We start from the raw sequence: 17,550 nt of genomic DNA, 5'->3' as shown, positions 1-17,550 counted from the left end.
CGTCACATATCTTACCGCACGCATGCGCAGATGGTCTGTTTTCAAACAAGCGGAAGCGGCGGCGGCGGTAGAAGAAGTAACAGAGCGTCACATTGGATTATTTGTCAGGGTTAGCTCCAACAAATAGTTTTTCAGATGGATTTAGAGACTGGAACGTACGAACCGGGATTTGTTGGGATACGGTTTTGTCAAGAATGGTGAGTTTGTGGCTGAATAGAGGTTAGCAACTTAGACAACTTAGCTTGCTAGCTAGCGTAAACGTTATTAAAAGGTAGTCACACGCATGTTGACCTAGCTTCTTAATACATGGATAACGCTAACAGCTAAGTCTTATTTCTATAACTGAATTGAAAACCTCGGGAACTCACTCGCTGACTTTGTTTTCCAGTAACAACATGTTGTATCCCAAAGAAGACAAGGAGAACCGTATCCTGCTTTATGCGGTAAGTTTCTAGTGGAAGTGTAATTTGCGAGTGACTCGAGTTTAGTTTACCTCGAGAGTAAAGCAGAGCAGGATGAGCACAGTGCTTTAAAGGACTGTTTAAATCATAAAGCGACATTCAAATCCTTTTAGTGCAACGCGTCTATGATGTGATGATTAAACAGGGATCACTCCAGTCCAAGCATCCTGATGTTGGTTATATTGATGTAGCATTGGCCCATATGCAGGGTAAATATTCTGCCCTGCTATATAGTAGATTCGGTTGTGTTTGTTAGTCCAGAGGGATGACTTGTGAACCAGGAAGACAGTCTGCTTAAATGTCCTTTTTCATGCCTGTAGTAATTTTCTGAATGCTCTGTGCACAGTGCAGGAACTGTGACTACCAACAAGAGGCAGACAACAGCTGCATCTATGTCAACAAGATCACCCACGAAGTCGAGTAAGTAAAACAAATCACAACGGCACATAAATGACCAAGATCTTGAAGAGCTTAAAATTGGCAAATATATCACTCTTGCTGCTTGAAAGAGTAACTTCACACCTCCTGAGCCCCTGGTGTTTCCTTACCTCCAGCTGTTTAACTCCTCACCTTGTTGTAGTGATGTGCGGGTGTACACAGGACCTTGTGACGTCTCTCTGTGGTTACAGGTCCAAAAAAGCTCATTTCTGTCCGTTTCTGAGAAACAGGCTCAAAACTTTTTAGCTTGGTGTTAAGTTCCTCTTTGAGTTGCGTCCTGCTTGTTTTGCAACCACCACAGCAGCTTTTAATGGACACAAATATGGCCACTGACGAATCAAGTTAAATGCATTTATCCAGAGACTTTCAGGTGCACACTGATTCACTTGAGTAGAGCAGTCTGCCATTTAATGGGATCATCCAAAAGTCAGTGAACAAGAATTACTTGATTTTAATTTGCATCTTCAAACTGGAAAATTGATTCCTTTTTGCTTTAATCATGGTGTTAACATGTATTGAGTGACTACATGTGCAGCAAAACACATGTAATAGGGAACCCTTCATAATGCCCACATTGCTGAAAAATTACATTGCACATCTACGTGTGTAATGTTGGTTATTCGAGGACTAATTGTTGGCCAGTAATCAAGCATCTTGCTTCTCTCTTTACCTAGTGAGTTGACACAAATCATCGCTGATGTATCTCAGGATCCAACGCTACCCAGGACAGAGGACCATCCCTGTCCCAAGTAAGTTTTACCATAATAAATCAACCTCACTCATTCCCTCTGGAGAACCCTTATACATTTCATTTTTAAGGTAATAATTAATGTCTTGTTTGTGTAGTGCAACATGCAATATATCATTTCAGGACATCGAGCACTGACAAACATCTCTTGCAGACTTGCAGTCTGCATTGAGAGAATTTTGACATCGAGAAAGCAGAAGTTGACTCCTCAATTCCTTGCTAACAGCAACAAGCCTTTATATACGCAACATATGTCGTGTCTGATGTGTTAACAAACAGTTGCCTGAAGTTACAGTGAACACAGAAACAGAGTAAACATGAAAACATTGGTTAAAGCCGCTGCAGACTGGCTGTCAAAACTCAGTGTGAACAGTTTTGTACATTAAACAACCACTCTAAACTCAAAATTATTGGGTCAGTTTTTTACCACCGCAACTTTTCCATTTGGATATGAATTATTTATTCATTGTTTGTTTTTGACTCATTAATTGCCATCATCGCTATGGACTTTATCTGGTTGTGAAATTACTGAGCCTTTGTGACGCTGAGCAGGTGTGTTTGTGACGGTTTCTGACATTGTGTAATGTCTCTTCCCAGATGTGGTCACAAGGAGGCAGTGTTCTTCCAGTCTCACAGTATGAAGGCCGAGGTAATGATCTTTATTAATTAAATATTTTATGCAATACATTTAGTCTTAATATTGTTTGTCTATGATTAACTTTACTAGCTTTATATGGTCAGCAAAGCATGACAAGCAAGCCATTTTGTAAACAGTAATGAAAACCAGGGTCCACTGTCTTAACACGTTTTGTTTCTCCTGACAGGACGCTATGAGACTGTATTACGTCTGCACGGCCCCTCACTGTGGACACAGATGGACGGAGTAAAGCTAATTATAAGGACGAGGTCTACAGTATTGCTGTTCACAAACAGAGCTCTTTATTTGTTACTGTGCAGTTTGTTGTCAGACAGCAGCACGGCTGATGTTTGTAGACCTTGGAATTATCTTTGTATGATGACACCATCTTGTGAATATAATGTATTAATACTTTTTTAAGAGTTGTAATTTTCAAATGTGTTCTGTTAGATTAAAAGATGTGGTTGTTTCAAATGTCTCTGAGTATTTAATTACATTTAAATATGTATCAAATGTTGTAATTACTCACAGTAGCAGATACGCCATGCTTTTGGTCAGCATAGTCGCTTAATCAGCTTTTTTTAAATATCAGACTCATTTTGCTATGTGTCACCCCTCGTGTTGTTTCCCTTTGTGGTAAAAACATACGCCCTCCTGTACTTGATATTGCAAAAGACATAATACTGATTTCCTCTTAAAACTCTCATGAAACCATTTTAAATCAGTAATGCCGATCAGTGGGAAGGAAACGGCCACAGTTTGTCTGTCACTGGGGAATATTGCCAGTATCGATTCAACTTCCTTCTTTTTCATACATGTATATTCCAAAGGACCTGTTGGGCAACTGCAGACATTACTCAGCCAGCATGACCAGTGGGAAAATAACTTGTGTGCTCATTCAAACGACATGTATCCACACGGAAGAACAAAAGAACAAGGAAGGTGTACTTCCCAGGGCCACACCTCCTGATATAAGCCTGTTGATAATGCTGTAGGAAAGTCTGCTGCCAGTCAGTCATCATAACCAACAGCATCTGTGTGCAGAAGGCATGGACCAAAACGGTATGACGAAAAAACGCTGTGAACTACAGAAATTTAGAAAATGTTATATTTTCCATGATGACAAACTTTTATTCTGAATATGCTTTTGATCATCTTTCAATTGCTTTTCAGTGAACATTGTTTCGAGGGAGGAGTGGGGAGCAGCTGCCCCGAAACAAAAGGCGAGCCCTTTGAATGGCCCGGCTCAGAGAGTGTTTATACACCACACTGCCCTCCCAGAGTGCACAGGCCTGAAAGAGTGCAAGGAGCGTCTCGTCAGCATTCAGAGAGGGCACATGACAGACAGAAAATTCGATGACATTGGATACAAGTGAGTATTTCTGGTGCCTACGCTGCTCAAACAGGGAGATGTCATTTTTTGAGTGATGTTTAAACAGCATTGTGTGTTTATGTTGACACACTGGTGAAAAACTAACTCTGCAGTCCTTCTAATGAGTTTCTGCATACTTTCTGTATGTTTCAGCTTTGTCGTCGGAGGAGATGGTACAGTGTTTGAGGGCCGGGGCTGGGGTGTGGTAGGAGCACATACCAAATACAACAATGATGACTCACTGGGGATCGCCTTCATGGGCAATTTCAACAGTAAGTTCAAGTAAACACTTTTTTGCATTGCGACAACAATCAAAGTGCATGATAGGTCAAGGACTTTCCGTGAACTATCAGCGTTTATGAGTATCAGTTTAGATAACATTTTGCACGTCATGATAATGCTGCATCTTTTGATTTCAGATGACACGCCAAGCGCAGAGGCACTATCATCAGTCAAACAGCTGCTGCAGGATGGTGTCTCTCAGGGCTTTATAAGCCCAACATTTTCCCTGCTTGGACACAGAGATAAGGGACAGACTGAATGTCCAGGAGCAAATCTCTATGCTGCACTACCACAACTGAAGGGCTCCAAATAAAGATCACTGCAGATGATGATGGGTTTTTTGTGGGAAATTCTTTCCACATCTTAAATCATTTTATTCTTTTGTTATCTTGGGTATCTTTTTAACTAAGGGGAAGTTTGTGACGGGTCCTGCAGGTTTCACAGCCTGTCAGACATTTCATTTACAGCAGAGGGAGCCACCATATTGGATGAATCCAATCAGCATTAGTTGCACAAAATGCTTTTTTTTTTTGTTTAATTAATGCATTTCATTTAACATGCTGCCAGACTGTCATGGTAACGGTAAGTTAATCATGCTACTTATTAGTTCATTAGTCTAAGTGCAACATTAATATAGTAGACAATACATTTTACTTTGCTTTGTGCTTTGCTTGATATCATTAGTGAGCTGTGTTGTAATACATGAATTTAACCTGTTTAATGTAATGTTACAGGTCTTTTGGAAATAAAAAACATTTATCAGCTATATTATGACTGCTTGATTTATTTCCTATGTATGTGAGAAATTCTCTTTTTGCTGGCCCTTTTCCACAGATGACCGGGTTAGCCACAGTCCTTCACACAGAAATCATTCAATTAATGATACATACATGATATAAAAGCCTACAAACTGTTTTTGTCAGGGTGCTGCTGCAACATCACTGTCAATACAGTATAAGACATGAAATCAAATATTGAGCAGACAAAAAGATCAAAGTGGATTACAAGTGTTGAGACAACAATGCGTGCTTTCTGCAGTGGCTGAAACATTCCCAACAAGTGCTCACTTGTGCAGCGCAGGGATTATGAGGGAGGGCCCTATCAAATTGACTAAGAGAAGGTACACTGCTAAGATTAAATGTGCAGTTCCTGCGTCATGTCTGATGTCTCGTATATTAAACCGTAGGGGAAAAATAACAGCCAGTAGAACAGCTGATTTAAATAATAACAATATTAATAAAAAGTGAGAGCTGTGGTTAAGTAACCTTCAATATACTGCAGCCGTTCCTGTATCAGATTATACAAAATGTTCACTTGTTTCTTATTTAAATTCACCATTGTCTTAATAATTAATGTAATTACCTTGATGGTAGTGAAGGTAGGCGGCAGCCTGTACATGTCTCTACACTGTAGAGGCCAATCATTTGCTGTAATATTACCAAATATAAACAAGCATTCCTTTTTGACACATCAAGGTTCATTTCAACTTGAGTTTTATTCTTCTGTAACTTTTATAATAGATTAAATGAAATGATTTCCTTTTAGAAATAAAGTCAAAATGATCATTTTTTCCTATAATAGGAGCCTTTAAAAAATTTGTTTCTCACGTCCCTGGAGCCTGTTTACACTGTTTTACAGTTTTCTAGAGGCTCAAAAACATTTTAGGCCCCTGCCTGTGTCCTTCAGATGATCATTCAAGGTCAAATAAATGAAAAGCTGGTTTTGAGCTATTTCAGTATCAGGACAGAGACACAGACACACACTCACTGTTCTCTGTATCTTTGTGCTCAGGTGAAGTGGTTTATTCACTCTCAACTGGACAGACATCTTTGAAATAGTACAGCAGGCAGCTGAAAACATTATTACCTCTTAAAAAAAGTGTATGTGGTGACGTTTAAATCAATGCTTCAAGAAGACAGTTAAACATTATCCGGCTTGCTGTCTTAACATGCCTCATTCACATGTGACGGGATGATTCACTGTCTTCATTAGTGAGAACAAAAGTTGCTTCTCTCTCTTTCCCTACACACACACACACACACACACACACCTTAATCATCAATCCACTTCTCCTACAAAAACCTATTTAATAAGAGAAGAAACACTGTTGATTTTATCTTAGATCTCAGTTATTTTACAACCTTAGAAGGAAACTGGTTGGCTTTTGTCAGTTTTTATGAAACTGTATCGAAAATCAATTTACATTTTGTGCAAGTTATCAGCACCAGCTGTGCTTAAATGGTTATATTTTACTAATTAATTTGGACCAGATTACTATAAACCAGTTTGACTTTCAGAGAATCTGCAGAGATTGATATGCAGTAACAACCTATGAGTGGATGTTGGGCCTATGAAGGCCTGTTTGCTGCATTTTCATTCAAAAACAAAGCTGCCATGACCTTCATTTCCCCTTTTCTGTCCAAAATATTGAGAATTGTTTGAAATCTTGCAAAAGGTTTAGAAACAAGCAGAGTCTCAATTTTGAACAACATCCATGTTGCGTTTCACTGTTTGTTCGGGCCTAGTGGCGACAACACCAGTCAGCCCTGCTTCTGCTTCTCTCTTCTGATCGACATTTTGCCAAATTATGGTGTGAACAAAGAGAAGAGAGGGAAAGGAGGAGAAAGAAAGGAAGAGAAGAAGACTCAGAGAGCGAGACTGAGGCCAGCCCCGAGGGCAAGGCGCGTGTGAGAAGGTTGAGTTTCACGAGTCACGGAAGTTCACTGATCAGTCAGACAGACTGACAGCAGCTCATTTCATCCCGGGTTCAAATGTGTGTTGGCACGGTTTGGGTGTGGAGCATGTGGCTTTTCTGGGTTATTCCCAAATATTATTATGTTCTTTAAATAATGACCCAGATGTGCCATTGTCGGTAAAACATTTTAATTGTCACGTTGTGTTTCTGAGGCTTTATGATTTTATCGAGAAAAAGTGATTAAATATCGGGTGAATTAGAGATTCTGTTTTATAGCATGAGGATCCATTCGTCTCATGCACAATTTACGCCTCCAAATGTTTCACTGTTACATCCAGTCACAGCGTGATGCACTACTTTCTGTGAGTAACCAGTCCTGCGCTCCTGTGATCATGCGCACTTGCTCTCACGCTGTGTGGCCGGTGCGTCTTTGGCTCCTCTCCACTTTGAATCAGCGCATCTTTCCTCTGCGGGTTCAGTGGCGCGCTCTGCTCCGATCAGCGGGCATCTTTGCGGATCTTAGCTGCAACTTTAACCTCTAAGATGGAGGATTTGAAAACTTCGGACCGACTTTTCCACAAGTCCTCATTCAGCATCAGCAGCCTGTTGTGGAGACGAGAGGGAGTGATGGGTGACCAGGACCAGGAGCCTCCCTCTCCGTCCCAGAAGCTGCGCCCTGCGCATCCAGAGAAGTCCGGTCAAGAGGAAAACTTTGACAATGAAAAGAAGAAGTGCGAAAACCCAAAGCAGTGCACTAAAGTAGACACCAAATCTGTGACTGCAAATGGAAAACGAGAGGGAAATAAGGGAGAACCAAAGAAGAACAGGGGAGCAGAAGAAAGCGTTAAACCCGAGAAACCTCCTTTCAGTTATAACGCGCTCATCATGATGGCCATCCGCCAGAGCCCGGAGCGACGGCTCACACTCAACGGCATCTATGAGTTTATCATGGAAAACTTCCCATACTACCGACAGAACAGACAAGGGTGGCAAAATTCAATCAGGCACAACTTGAGTCTGAATAAGTGTTTCGTTAAAGTGCCGCGCCACTATGACGACCCGGGGAAAGGAAACTACTGGATGCTGGACCCCTGCAGCGAGGACGTCTTCATAGGTGGCACATCAGGGAAGCTCCGGCGCAGGGCCGCAGCTGGCTCCAGGGCCAAGCTGGCACTAAAGAGAGGAGGAGGTCGTCTGATGTCCGCCAGCACCGCAGCCAGCGTGACCTTGGCCGCAGCGGGTCCATTTTACTGGCCGGTGCCGCCGTTCCTGCCTCTCCAAGCGCCGGTGCGCACCCACCTCGGCGCAGGGACTTATTTGAGTGCCAACCCTCGGTTCCCCAACCACGCCGCATCGCTTGTTTCTCAGCGGTCCCGGCTGAGTGCAACAAGTGCTGGAGACGCAGACCGCTTCGTGCAGACGCACCAGGAGATGTCTTACATCGGACTCAGTTGCGCGCAATCCCGTCGCCACCAGATCGGCGCCGCCTGCACCGCCTTCTCCACATCCATCCCTGCCTGCACCCTGCCGCTGTCGGATCCGTGCTCTTTTAACATGATCTCCGGACAAACCAGCTACTTTTACTCTCACCAAATACCATGTGGCGCAACGTTTGGTCCGTGCCAAGAGGAGTGCGCCACGGCCAAGACGTCTCCGGGACAATTCTTATCCAAGAGCGGTCACTCAGACCTCGGGGGGTGCTGTAACGACTTTACAAATTACTGTTCAAGCCCTCCTTCGTCTTGGAATATAGAAAAATAAAGTAACAGACATAAAGATAAAACAATACTGCTGTAGAATTTAGATGAACAAAGTTGGCAAATAAAAGGCCAAAGCGTAAAGAGGTTGTTGAAACAGTTAATGAAAAATTCCCCGCAATATTTTCCTAATTTCTTATTATTACAGTGAATGACATCGAAATTGAAATACGAATTATTTTGCACTTGACTTTTCATTTTTCATTTCATCAGGACGCTGTTGTGCAATTTGTGTCAAATTAACAAAAACTAGCTGATGCATAAAAAACCAATTCTGGTTTGGGTTATTTTTAAAACATCAGAGTAATCAGCGACACTTTAAAAAATATAATTAAAGACCTCTTGGGCTGCATCTGTCAGCTGTAACTATCTTCCTGTTATAGAAACAATGTTCTCCACTTCATTCATTAATTTCCATGTGTGTGCACCTGTAAGTAAAGAAACTGGAGGGATGTTTGCGCGCATGTCACTGTTTTAGGCCTAATGCCATCATCTGAAATTATCCTGCAAAATACCGGGAAATGCCATTTTAAAAAATGAAATAAAATTAAAAAAAGGGAAATTACGCTTTCACTTTGTCTGAAGTTATTCGTTTGGCAGCATGTTAACCAAAACCAATCTGTGGACTCGCTCTGATATGAGCGAGAACATCTTTTAGATAACTTAATATTTAAACAAATGTGATGTCATTATTTTGAAATCGTTTCAAAAATGTACAATAACAATATACAATGTAGGTAATTATTCGATTTCTTTATAGATGCAACTAAAAATATCACTTTACCATTTTAATTAGCCCATATGTAATTAAAGGGTAATTTTTTGCATTTTTAATTGTGTTTTCTCTTCCTCCATTAAAACCTGCTTCATTGTTCTTATTTGGGTGTGTTATTAAATGTTTCAGTCTAAAGCCCATTACAAGGACTATAGACTGATTTTGATTATTAACTAAAGTGAAGTATTAAAGTAAAATGTGGAAAAACACAGTGGAGTTTTATAAACATCCTGTGATCCTCTACTTTTCTTTCCCGTAAAGATCAACAGTTCAATCCTTCACCTGAAGCTTTCTTGAGGAGACATCATGTTGAAACAGTGTGCTTCAGACTGTGATGTGGCTTCAACAGGTAGACATGACATTTCCAGCCTGATCTTATTGATCTGTCTTGTGTTTCACCCCGTGCTGACATCACTGCCTGTTAAACTTTCCCTCACCTCTCCCTGAGATATAAATTCATAAAAAAAGGAAAACTACATGTAGGAGGATACAGATTAGAGCAGCTTTCTGGACCGATGCCTCCTTCACACAAAAGACTCTTTATATATAGGAGACCCCAGCCCGTCACCTCTCCGAGCCAAGTCACATTCACAGTCGCCTGTGGTTAAAGCAGACTGGGCTGGATCAGGTAACATCACTGTTGGCAAACTCACGGTCTAGGTCTAGATACGAAGATAATAATATTTTCATTACTGGCGTGAGTAACTGTGGTCCCATTTTAGAGAGCAGAGGGGACAGAGCTGTGAAGCAACAGGTTTGTGGTGCCAAGTAGAGTCTGATACCCTGAGGCAGAAGTAAGAAGATACTGTTTAGTGTAATAAATAACCACCTTCTCTGACAGCTCAACTAATAACCACAGAGCTATAAATCAACCCAATGATAAATTTACATCACTTTGTCTGCAACACGGTTGGATTGGGTTAGTTTTTAGCTGATGAATCGTAAAAGGGACAGTAATATTATAAGGGTGAGGAAGAGGAGGGGGGGTTGTATTTTTTATTTTTAAAGAAAGAAGAGAGCAGGGGACTGCTTAAAAGTTTCATAATTAAAGATTAAAATTGTGTTTCTTTCCTCTTTTAAATAAAAAAAAAAAACACAGTGGGCGGCCAATGAACAGAGACCAAGTCCTTGCCACAGTGGGGCTGTATCCGACCTGTGAACCTTGCGTGTCATCACCCCCCTCTCTCATCCTGTTTTCTGTGTCACTACAGCTACTGTAAAATAAAGTATTGAAAAAGTCCACAAAATAAAAGCCACATACTCCATAAAAAGATGCATTTCTTGTTTGCCATGTGCAGGGGACACTAGTCCCGTCTTTATATCGGGGATCTACTTTCTATTTCTATCTGATTGTAGGACCAATATGTCCGTTTTGCCAATCAGAAAAGAGATGATTGAACGATACCTCTGCTACCATCACCTCATGACTACAGTTGCTCCAATTGTCACTATTTTGCATCACAAACAAAAGAAGAACAGTGCATCTGAAATGTAATAAGTTCAGTAGCGTCCCAGCTGGAAAGGGAATTTTTTGAAATGAAATAAAATATAAGATTCACTTTCTTTCCTTAATCCAATCATTTCAGTACAGTCCCAAAATAAAGCAATGCTTCGTCCATGTACATATAAATAGTGTGCATTTAAAATGTGATCTTATTCATTAGTCAATTGTTTCAGAGTCATTCAAGTGCTTTCTTCTTGCCTGTCTTATTTAATGGTTGTAGGTCTATCTCTGCCCACTTATTTGGACAACTGCAACAGTGTTTTCAGATCACTGCTGCCCCATCACATGTACGGCTAATGCCACACTGAGCTCATTTTACAGGCCAACGGCTCCGCAGTTTAAGATGTGAGGCTTTTGGCAGAGCTAGGTGTGCTTCATAAAGATATATAGTGCAGCTCTGGAAATCAATCCCACACACTCGCCTCTCTCAAGAGCACACAGGCCACCATTATCCACTGCAAGTGGCTTCCACAGGTAGATCTGCCACCCTTTGAAATAAGGTGGGTGGGTTGTACACCCTTAGGCGTCTGTCTGTCTCTTGCAAGAAAGCCAATCTCTCAGTGTCTCACTTGCTGCTGTGTAGATAATGTAGCCTATCCCCATCTCCCTCTCTCTCTCCCTCTCACACACACACACACACACACACACTTACTTTCCTCTCGTTCTTGTTGTGTTAAAGAGCAAAACAAAGACTTATCTGTTTGGGTCCGTGGTATCACTTTGGCTGCTCCCTCTGCCATCTCCTTTCCTGTGACAATTTGTTTCTTTATCAGGAAGGTCCTGTGTAATACCACAAACAGCATAATAGTAATGATGATGATGATAATCATAATCATAATCATAATAATAACAGTAATTTATGTTTAATGAGGAAATCAACTTCTTCTCTTCCTCTTTGGTCTCTTATCTCAGGCCTGTGGTGTTGGTGGAGGTATTCAGATCCTTTTAAGTACAGATAGCAGGACCTGTTGACTGTACTAGGCGGTAAGACTAGTGTACCACTGAGTACACACTGTGTCATCAGCAAAATGTAGGTTACTTACATATCAAGATAAAAAAAAAATAGACTTCACATTATGCTGCAGTAATATTTGGTTATATTAACGTTATACCTGATGAATAAACATGTTATCAGCCTGTTATGTTTGCAGTCATCCAGGGTGGAGCTGGTGTTAAGTATTATACAGTAGTATTTTATGTGCCCACTCTTTTTTATTTTGTATCTGCAAAAATATTCTTGACTTTAATTGTCAAATAATTGCAATGAAGTAAAAGAAATATTTGAAATACTTGCCTTTAAATGTAGTGGAATAGAAATATGACGGTGCATAAAATGTAAATAGGCTTCTAGAGTACAAGCAGCCTATTTAAAAAAAAAGTGTACACTGAACACTACTTTGGTACATGTAGCCTACTTGTCACCACTGCCAGCCTTTAACATCTGCCCGAAATAAATACAAAATGCTACACCAAATGTACATGTCGACAATATGACAATAATCTGGTGAAGAAAAGTAATCAAACTTGAGTTTAATATACATTTTCACGAGACTGTAGTAACCCGGAAGTTATTACAAAACTTTGAGGCGCCGATTCTCTGACCCGGAAGTAGTTCGATCCACGCGAGTCTGGTAAGAATCGTTGGACAAACGAAAGGACCCGCTGGACACAAGAGGGATACGATCTAACTAAACTGTTTTTATACATCAGAAATCATGTAAGTATCTGTTATGATCAATAAGTCTTTTTGGAGATGGCTTTTTTTCGGGCTCAGAGTTTGAACGCTGAACCGCAGCAGCCAGTAGCTAGCAGTTCGGATGCTACCCGTGTTAGCATTTTATATGAGCAATGCTAGTGATAAGAGTCGAGGCCGGTGAGCTGAAGTACAATAGTTAGACCTTGTCGCCGCTACATGTATTCAAACTCAAATATGTAGCAGCTACGCTACTGCTGTGATATACAAATAAAATCTGTATTTCATTCAAAACTGCTTCGGTGCGAAATTGAAAAGTTACGACTCAAGAGTCAAACAGTTGCACTGATATAAGCTAACTAGTTAGCCGAGTGCTAACACAAAGTACAACGGTGTTTGAACATGTGTCTTCTCAAACAGAGATTAGTTACGTTATTACAGCTTTCAGTAAGTATTCAGATGGGAGAATAAAGCCTTTAGTCTTTGTCAGTTGATGAAGTCTATCGTCTTGCTTTTAATGCGAGATCCATATTAGAAGAAGGGGAAGAAACCACCGTAATCAACAAGTATAGGTTGAAAAATGCATCCTCATACTGTAAATTAAAGGCAAAACAAACGATTCACATTAATTTTCTGTCAGTGGAAAGTTTTTTAAGTGGTTTAACTGTTTTTGTATTAAGTTTGTATCTTCTGTTAAAAACTATAACTTGTGTGCATGAACACACGGTAACTGCATTAATACATTACTGTATTACAGGTATAGTGAAGAAATGTACTTTTGCCATGTGTACAGTATTGATTTTTGTAGTATATAAGTATATAAGTATAAGTATATAACATATTCTTTGTTATGTGAACTAAACAACAACTTAAACTTAATTTTGTTTTACAAGTAGTTATGCAACCAACAAGGGAAAAACAAGCATAAACAATAAGAGAGATATGCAGTTACTTTTAATACAACCCCACATTAGAAATAAATAAAACACAGTAATATAACATAATTTTTTTGTTTACTGACCGTGATGGGTAGGGTTAGCAATTATGTGTTAAGTCTGCCCTTATTACAATATAAAGCCTATACTAAGGCCAACATTTCATTCTGATCATTCATATTTTTAAATTTACTGTCCACATTTGAATTGTTTTTGTTTCGTGTCATTTCTCAGGAGTCTGTTAACAAAACCCAAGTCGGAGATGACTCCAGAGGAGCTCCAGAAACGAGAGGAAGAGGAGTTCAACACTGGTCCCCTGTCTGTGCTCACGCAGTCAGTGAAGAACAACACTCAGGTCCTCATTAACTGTCGCAACAACAAGAAACTGCTCGGGAGAGTCAAGGCTTTTGACAGGTACTGAGCCCAGTCACTAAGTTATTAATTAACATGTTTGAGAGTGAAATATGAGATTTATACTTGATTATATCAATTAGTTTTGTTTATTTTACTTGTTTGTTATTACATTGTTTCAGGATGGTATTTTTACTTGTAGCAATAAGCAATACATCAAAGTGCTAACTTTCTACCAGTAGGCTTTATCCGCTATGATGCTGACATCTCAGTAGTAATTAAGGATGAAGTCTAAAAACACTGCTTTTGGCACATATCCTGATAAGTTGCTGAACGCTGCCTCAAAGATTTAGCTCAAACATTAAATCAGATCTTTAGAAGAGTATAAATATTTATTTGCATTTTCTTCCTACAGCAGCTTAATCCTCAAAAGTTTCTGTGTGTGACTGACACCGTTCCCTCAACAAGGAAGTCAAAAACTTTGTCATCTCAAAAACTATGAGAAGTGCACATGAATTTAGATCTTAAATGTGTCCCATCCAAATTAGAAAATAAATCATATGGTTAAAATAAAGGGAAAAAAAGAACCATGTCATCACATTGATCAACAAAGAAATCATTATACTATCTATAAAGGTGTAGTAATACAGGATAATTTGGATCTTGAGCTTAATTACACATTTCTGTTCAGTTTCTGCCCACTGATGCCATCTCTTATTTATTTTTTAATTCTATCCACAATATTTAACATTGCAAGAACATTTTCATATTATTATCCTAAACAAGTGTTGTAAGAGGACCTGTAATGAATTAAAAAATAATTTAATTCAGCTGCCAACAATGTGTCATCAAAGGGCCACTGTACTAACAGACAATAAGAAGGAATGGTCTGACGTGATATTTAAAACATCTTTCCAAATGTAAGCACCCCGTGATTTATATGCGTGATGGTCAAGAGGATGTGAAAGAGATATTAGACGGGATGATATAAAAGCCTACAGTAGGTAATGTTACACTGTAATACAGGATGATACTGGATATAATGCTGTGCAAAATGTGCCAGTAAAAATCACAGAATCTCACAAGTCTCTCTCTAATCTGGTGAACAGAATATTGATTTTTTAAAATTAAGTTTGTCTCAGTTATATACTTTATCTTAGTTAAAATAAATAACATAATACTTATGTTATATAATAACTTAATAATTGTTTAAATTCCAAATCCATTCAGACTAAGATATTATAATTCTTAAGTCATACTTGTGTTTATCCCCTGTGGAGACTATTACCACTCGTGAATTTTCTTCATATCTAAGAGAAAATTCAAAGTACTGGAAATTGGTTGCTGCCACAAATGATCTTGCATCATTCGTCATTCATCATACGTGTCACTAAAGAATAAAATTGTTTTGTGCAAGTGTTTTTGAATGTTTGATTTCTATCTATTTCAGACACTGCAACATGGTCTTAGAGAACGTGAAGGAGATGTGGACAGAAGTTCCCAAGAGCGGGAAGGGAAAGAAGAAGTCTAAGCCGGTGAACAAGGACCGCTACATTTCTAAAATGTTCCTGAGGGGCGACTCTGTCATCATCGTGCTGAGGAATCCTCTGATCACAGGAAAATGAACTCTTCTACGTCTTTCTTTTTGTTTGTTTTCTTCTGAATGATTTAAAGGCTGTGGCAGTGGACGACCATTAATGGAAACTTCTTTATTTGTTTTTTATGTTGTTGTGGGGTCACTGCAGTCACTATTGGGTATACATAGTGTCAAAATGATGTCTGTACGACGAGCCATTCGGGCACAAGAATACCTGGTTTTGCATTGTCTTCTGTATTTTTCATTTTGATAATAAAAGTGATGACTAGGTTGAAGTGTTGTGAGGGCATTTTTTTCTTCATGCTACGATGTTTATTATATAATTTACTGATAATTCAGCTATTTGTTTTATTTATTTTTAAATCATTTCTGACTATTTTTAGATCATATTATACCACTGGTGAGTTTCCATTCTTCTCACCTCGCTCATCTATTACACACTACATCAGAGAAAGCCTCACTGAAAACTTCTTTTTACTCCGTTTTTGTCTTTGCCAGCCCTTTCCTCCTCCTCTTCCTCCCGCTGTCACCCTTTTCACTCTCCCCTGACAGCAGCTTAGGTGTCGGGCTTGATTTCAGTCAGCAGCGCTCAATATGCGACAAACTGCCGTTTAAAGGCCCGCTGCATTATTGATGAGACCAGATGTGCTGACTGTCACTTCACACCCTCATCTCTCTCCATTTCAGGCTGTTCCCCTCTGCCGCTCAGCCCCTCCTGACCACTTTGTTAATTGTCTTAATAGCTCAACAGCTAGTCTCGCCTTACCTCTCTCAAACAGTTGGCACCTAACTTCTGCTCTTTGCTGCTCTCAAATTCAGTGGTCAAGTGCACAGGTTTTGATTGTGTGCGTAAATAAAAGGCTTGTGTATTTTACAGATTTTGGAGAGCTGAATGTTATCGATTTATGTATCAGTGTTGAAATCCCCTTTGGTTTATCCGTAGGACTTTATATTTAGAAAACAACTCCTGGAAAGTAATTTTGATGTCCGAAAGCATTTTTTATTGCCATATAAAAATCTTTACGTTATACATTTATACATCTAACATTACACAACATCTTACTGCTCTCAGTACTAACCCTAAGGCCAGCAACTGTGGTCGCCCTGTGTGCGGGCAGCGAGGCCTCACTGATTTACAGCTCTCAGGTGAAGCCTGCTGGGTCAGAAGAGAAGAATCAGAGCAGTGGATGTGAAATGCGGTGAACTTTTCTGACTTTCCTGTGACTCATGTAATGATTCCTTTTGCTCTGCTGCTCCAGGCAAATCTTGACATCTACCAAACGTTTGATGAGATCATGTTGCAGAGGCCGGAAAACTACAAATTTTTGCGATGCAAGCCCGAGGCATGAGGAAGCACAGCTGCTGCTCAGGGCCCCGTGGCCACCAGGAGGCCCCTCAGATGACTCAACTGCTTTATCTTTCATAGTTTAAATATTAAAGACATTTGACTTAAATTAAAATTTAATTAGGTTCACCTAATACCTGTTTGTAGCATTCAAACAGAGGTTGACTGTTTAGATTGAGGACAGTATTTTTGAAACAATAATACCAACTCAAGGGTGCGCTTTTTGTGAACATCACATTGCTCGTGTACTTCTATGATGTATTTTTTGTCCTTCTACATGTGTAGGGGGACAGAAGTCCACTAAAGCTATATCATCATCGGGACTGCAGCGGCTACATGCAGTCGAAACACTCTCCACATCATATATATGTGAGCTTGAGCTCATTGGACCAAGAGAATTACATTTCTCTTCACAATGTTACAGATGTGTTCCAGCTGTGAGCATCTTCTGTTCAGACATGGAAAGTAGAGACAGCAGGGAAAACAGATTTGTTAGATTTGATGCATTCATTCAGTCTACTTTTCTTATCACGTCTTCATATTTTGTGCATGTGATCAACATTTACCACAGTTTGTTTCTGCAGAGTGACAGGATGAAGCCTGGGGACACCCCAGATACCCTTTAATTACGAAAATGATCTGGTCACAGTGAGGGATGCAAATGACTCAGATTTGATGGTTTAAAGAAAGTTTCAAACTAAAAACTCTTTAATCTGTGTGAGTGTACGTGTCAGCAGTGGCCTGATCAAATGAAAAAAAAAACACCTGGTTTTAAAATGCAAATTTTTTGTTTGATATCCTTAAAAAGGAGCAAATTGTGTGGACTCAAAAATCTTAACTAGTGTAATTTACTGTAACCTTCACCCCCAAATTATTCAGAAACTAAAATTAAAACTGACAAGGGTGAAGCATGTATAAATGCTACAACAGAAAAGGCCCACATTCTTCCCAATCCATATA

General features: G+C 39.7%; 4 protein-coding genes across 4 annotated transcripts; all 4 read left to right on the top strand.

The window, feature by feature from the left end:
* The first annotated feature begins 40 nt into the window (after nt 1-40).
* polr2i (RNA polymerase II subunit I) lies at nt 41-2,758 on the top strand. The gene is made up of 6 exons (XM_084350236.1): nt 41-197; nt 389-443; nt 808-881; nt 1,574-1,648; nt 2,245-2,296; nt 2,472-2,758. Exons 1-6 carry the CDS (start codon nt 136-138, stop codon nt 2,532-2,534), a joined length of 381 nt encoding a protein of 126 aa, XP_084206362.1. The 5' UTR covers nt 41-135; the 3' UTR covers nt 2,535-2,758.
* A 568-nt stretch (nt 2,759-3,326) lies between these two features.
* On the top strand, nt 3,327-4,704 carry pglyrp5 (peptidoglycan recognition protein 5). The gene is made up of 4 exons (XM_084350531.1): nt 3,327-3,346; nt 3,458-3,656; nt 3,810-3,928; nt 4,076-4,704. The coding sequence occupies exons 1-4, from the start codon at nt 3,334-3,336 to the stop codon at nt 4,249-4,251; spliced, it is 507 nt and encodes a 168-aa protein (XP_084206657.1). The 5' UTR covers nt 3,327-3,333; the 3' UTR covers nt 4,252-4,704.
* A 2,472-nt stretch (nt 4,705-7,176) lies between these two features.
* On the top strand, nt 7,177-8,394 carry foxg1c (forkhead box G1c; the record flags this gene model as incomplete). The annotated part of the gene is made up of 1 exon (XM_084351532.1): nt 7,177-8,394. The coding sequence occupies one exon, from the start codon at nt 7,177-7,179 to the stop codon at nt 8,392-8,394; it is 1,218 nt and encodes a 405-aa protein (XP_084207658.1).
* Nucleotides 8,395-12,265: 3,871 nt separating this feature from the next.
* snrpd2 (small nuclear ribonucleoprotein D2 polypeptide) lies at nt 12,266-15,520 on the top strand. Its single transcript, XM_084350672.1, has 3 exons — nt 12,266-12,386; nt 13,532-13,711; nt 15,099-15,520. Coding segments are annotated over exons 1-3 (357 nt in total). The 5' UTR covers nt 12,266-12,384; the 3' UTR covers nt 15,274-15,520.
* The last annotated feature ends 2,030 nt before the right edge of the window (nt 15,521-17,550 follow it).

The sequence above is a fragment of the Pagrus pagrus genome (assembly GCF_965226575.1).
Source record: "Pagrus pagrus genome assembly, chromosome: 4".
NCBI lineage: Eukaryota > Metazoa > Chordata > Actinopteri > Spariformes > Sparidae > Pagrus > Pagrus pagrus.
Note: the sequence above shows the minus strand (reverse complement) of the source record. Positions and strands in the feature narration are given on the sequence as shown.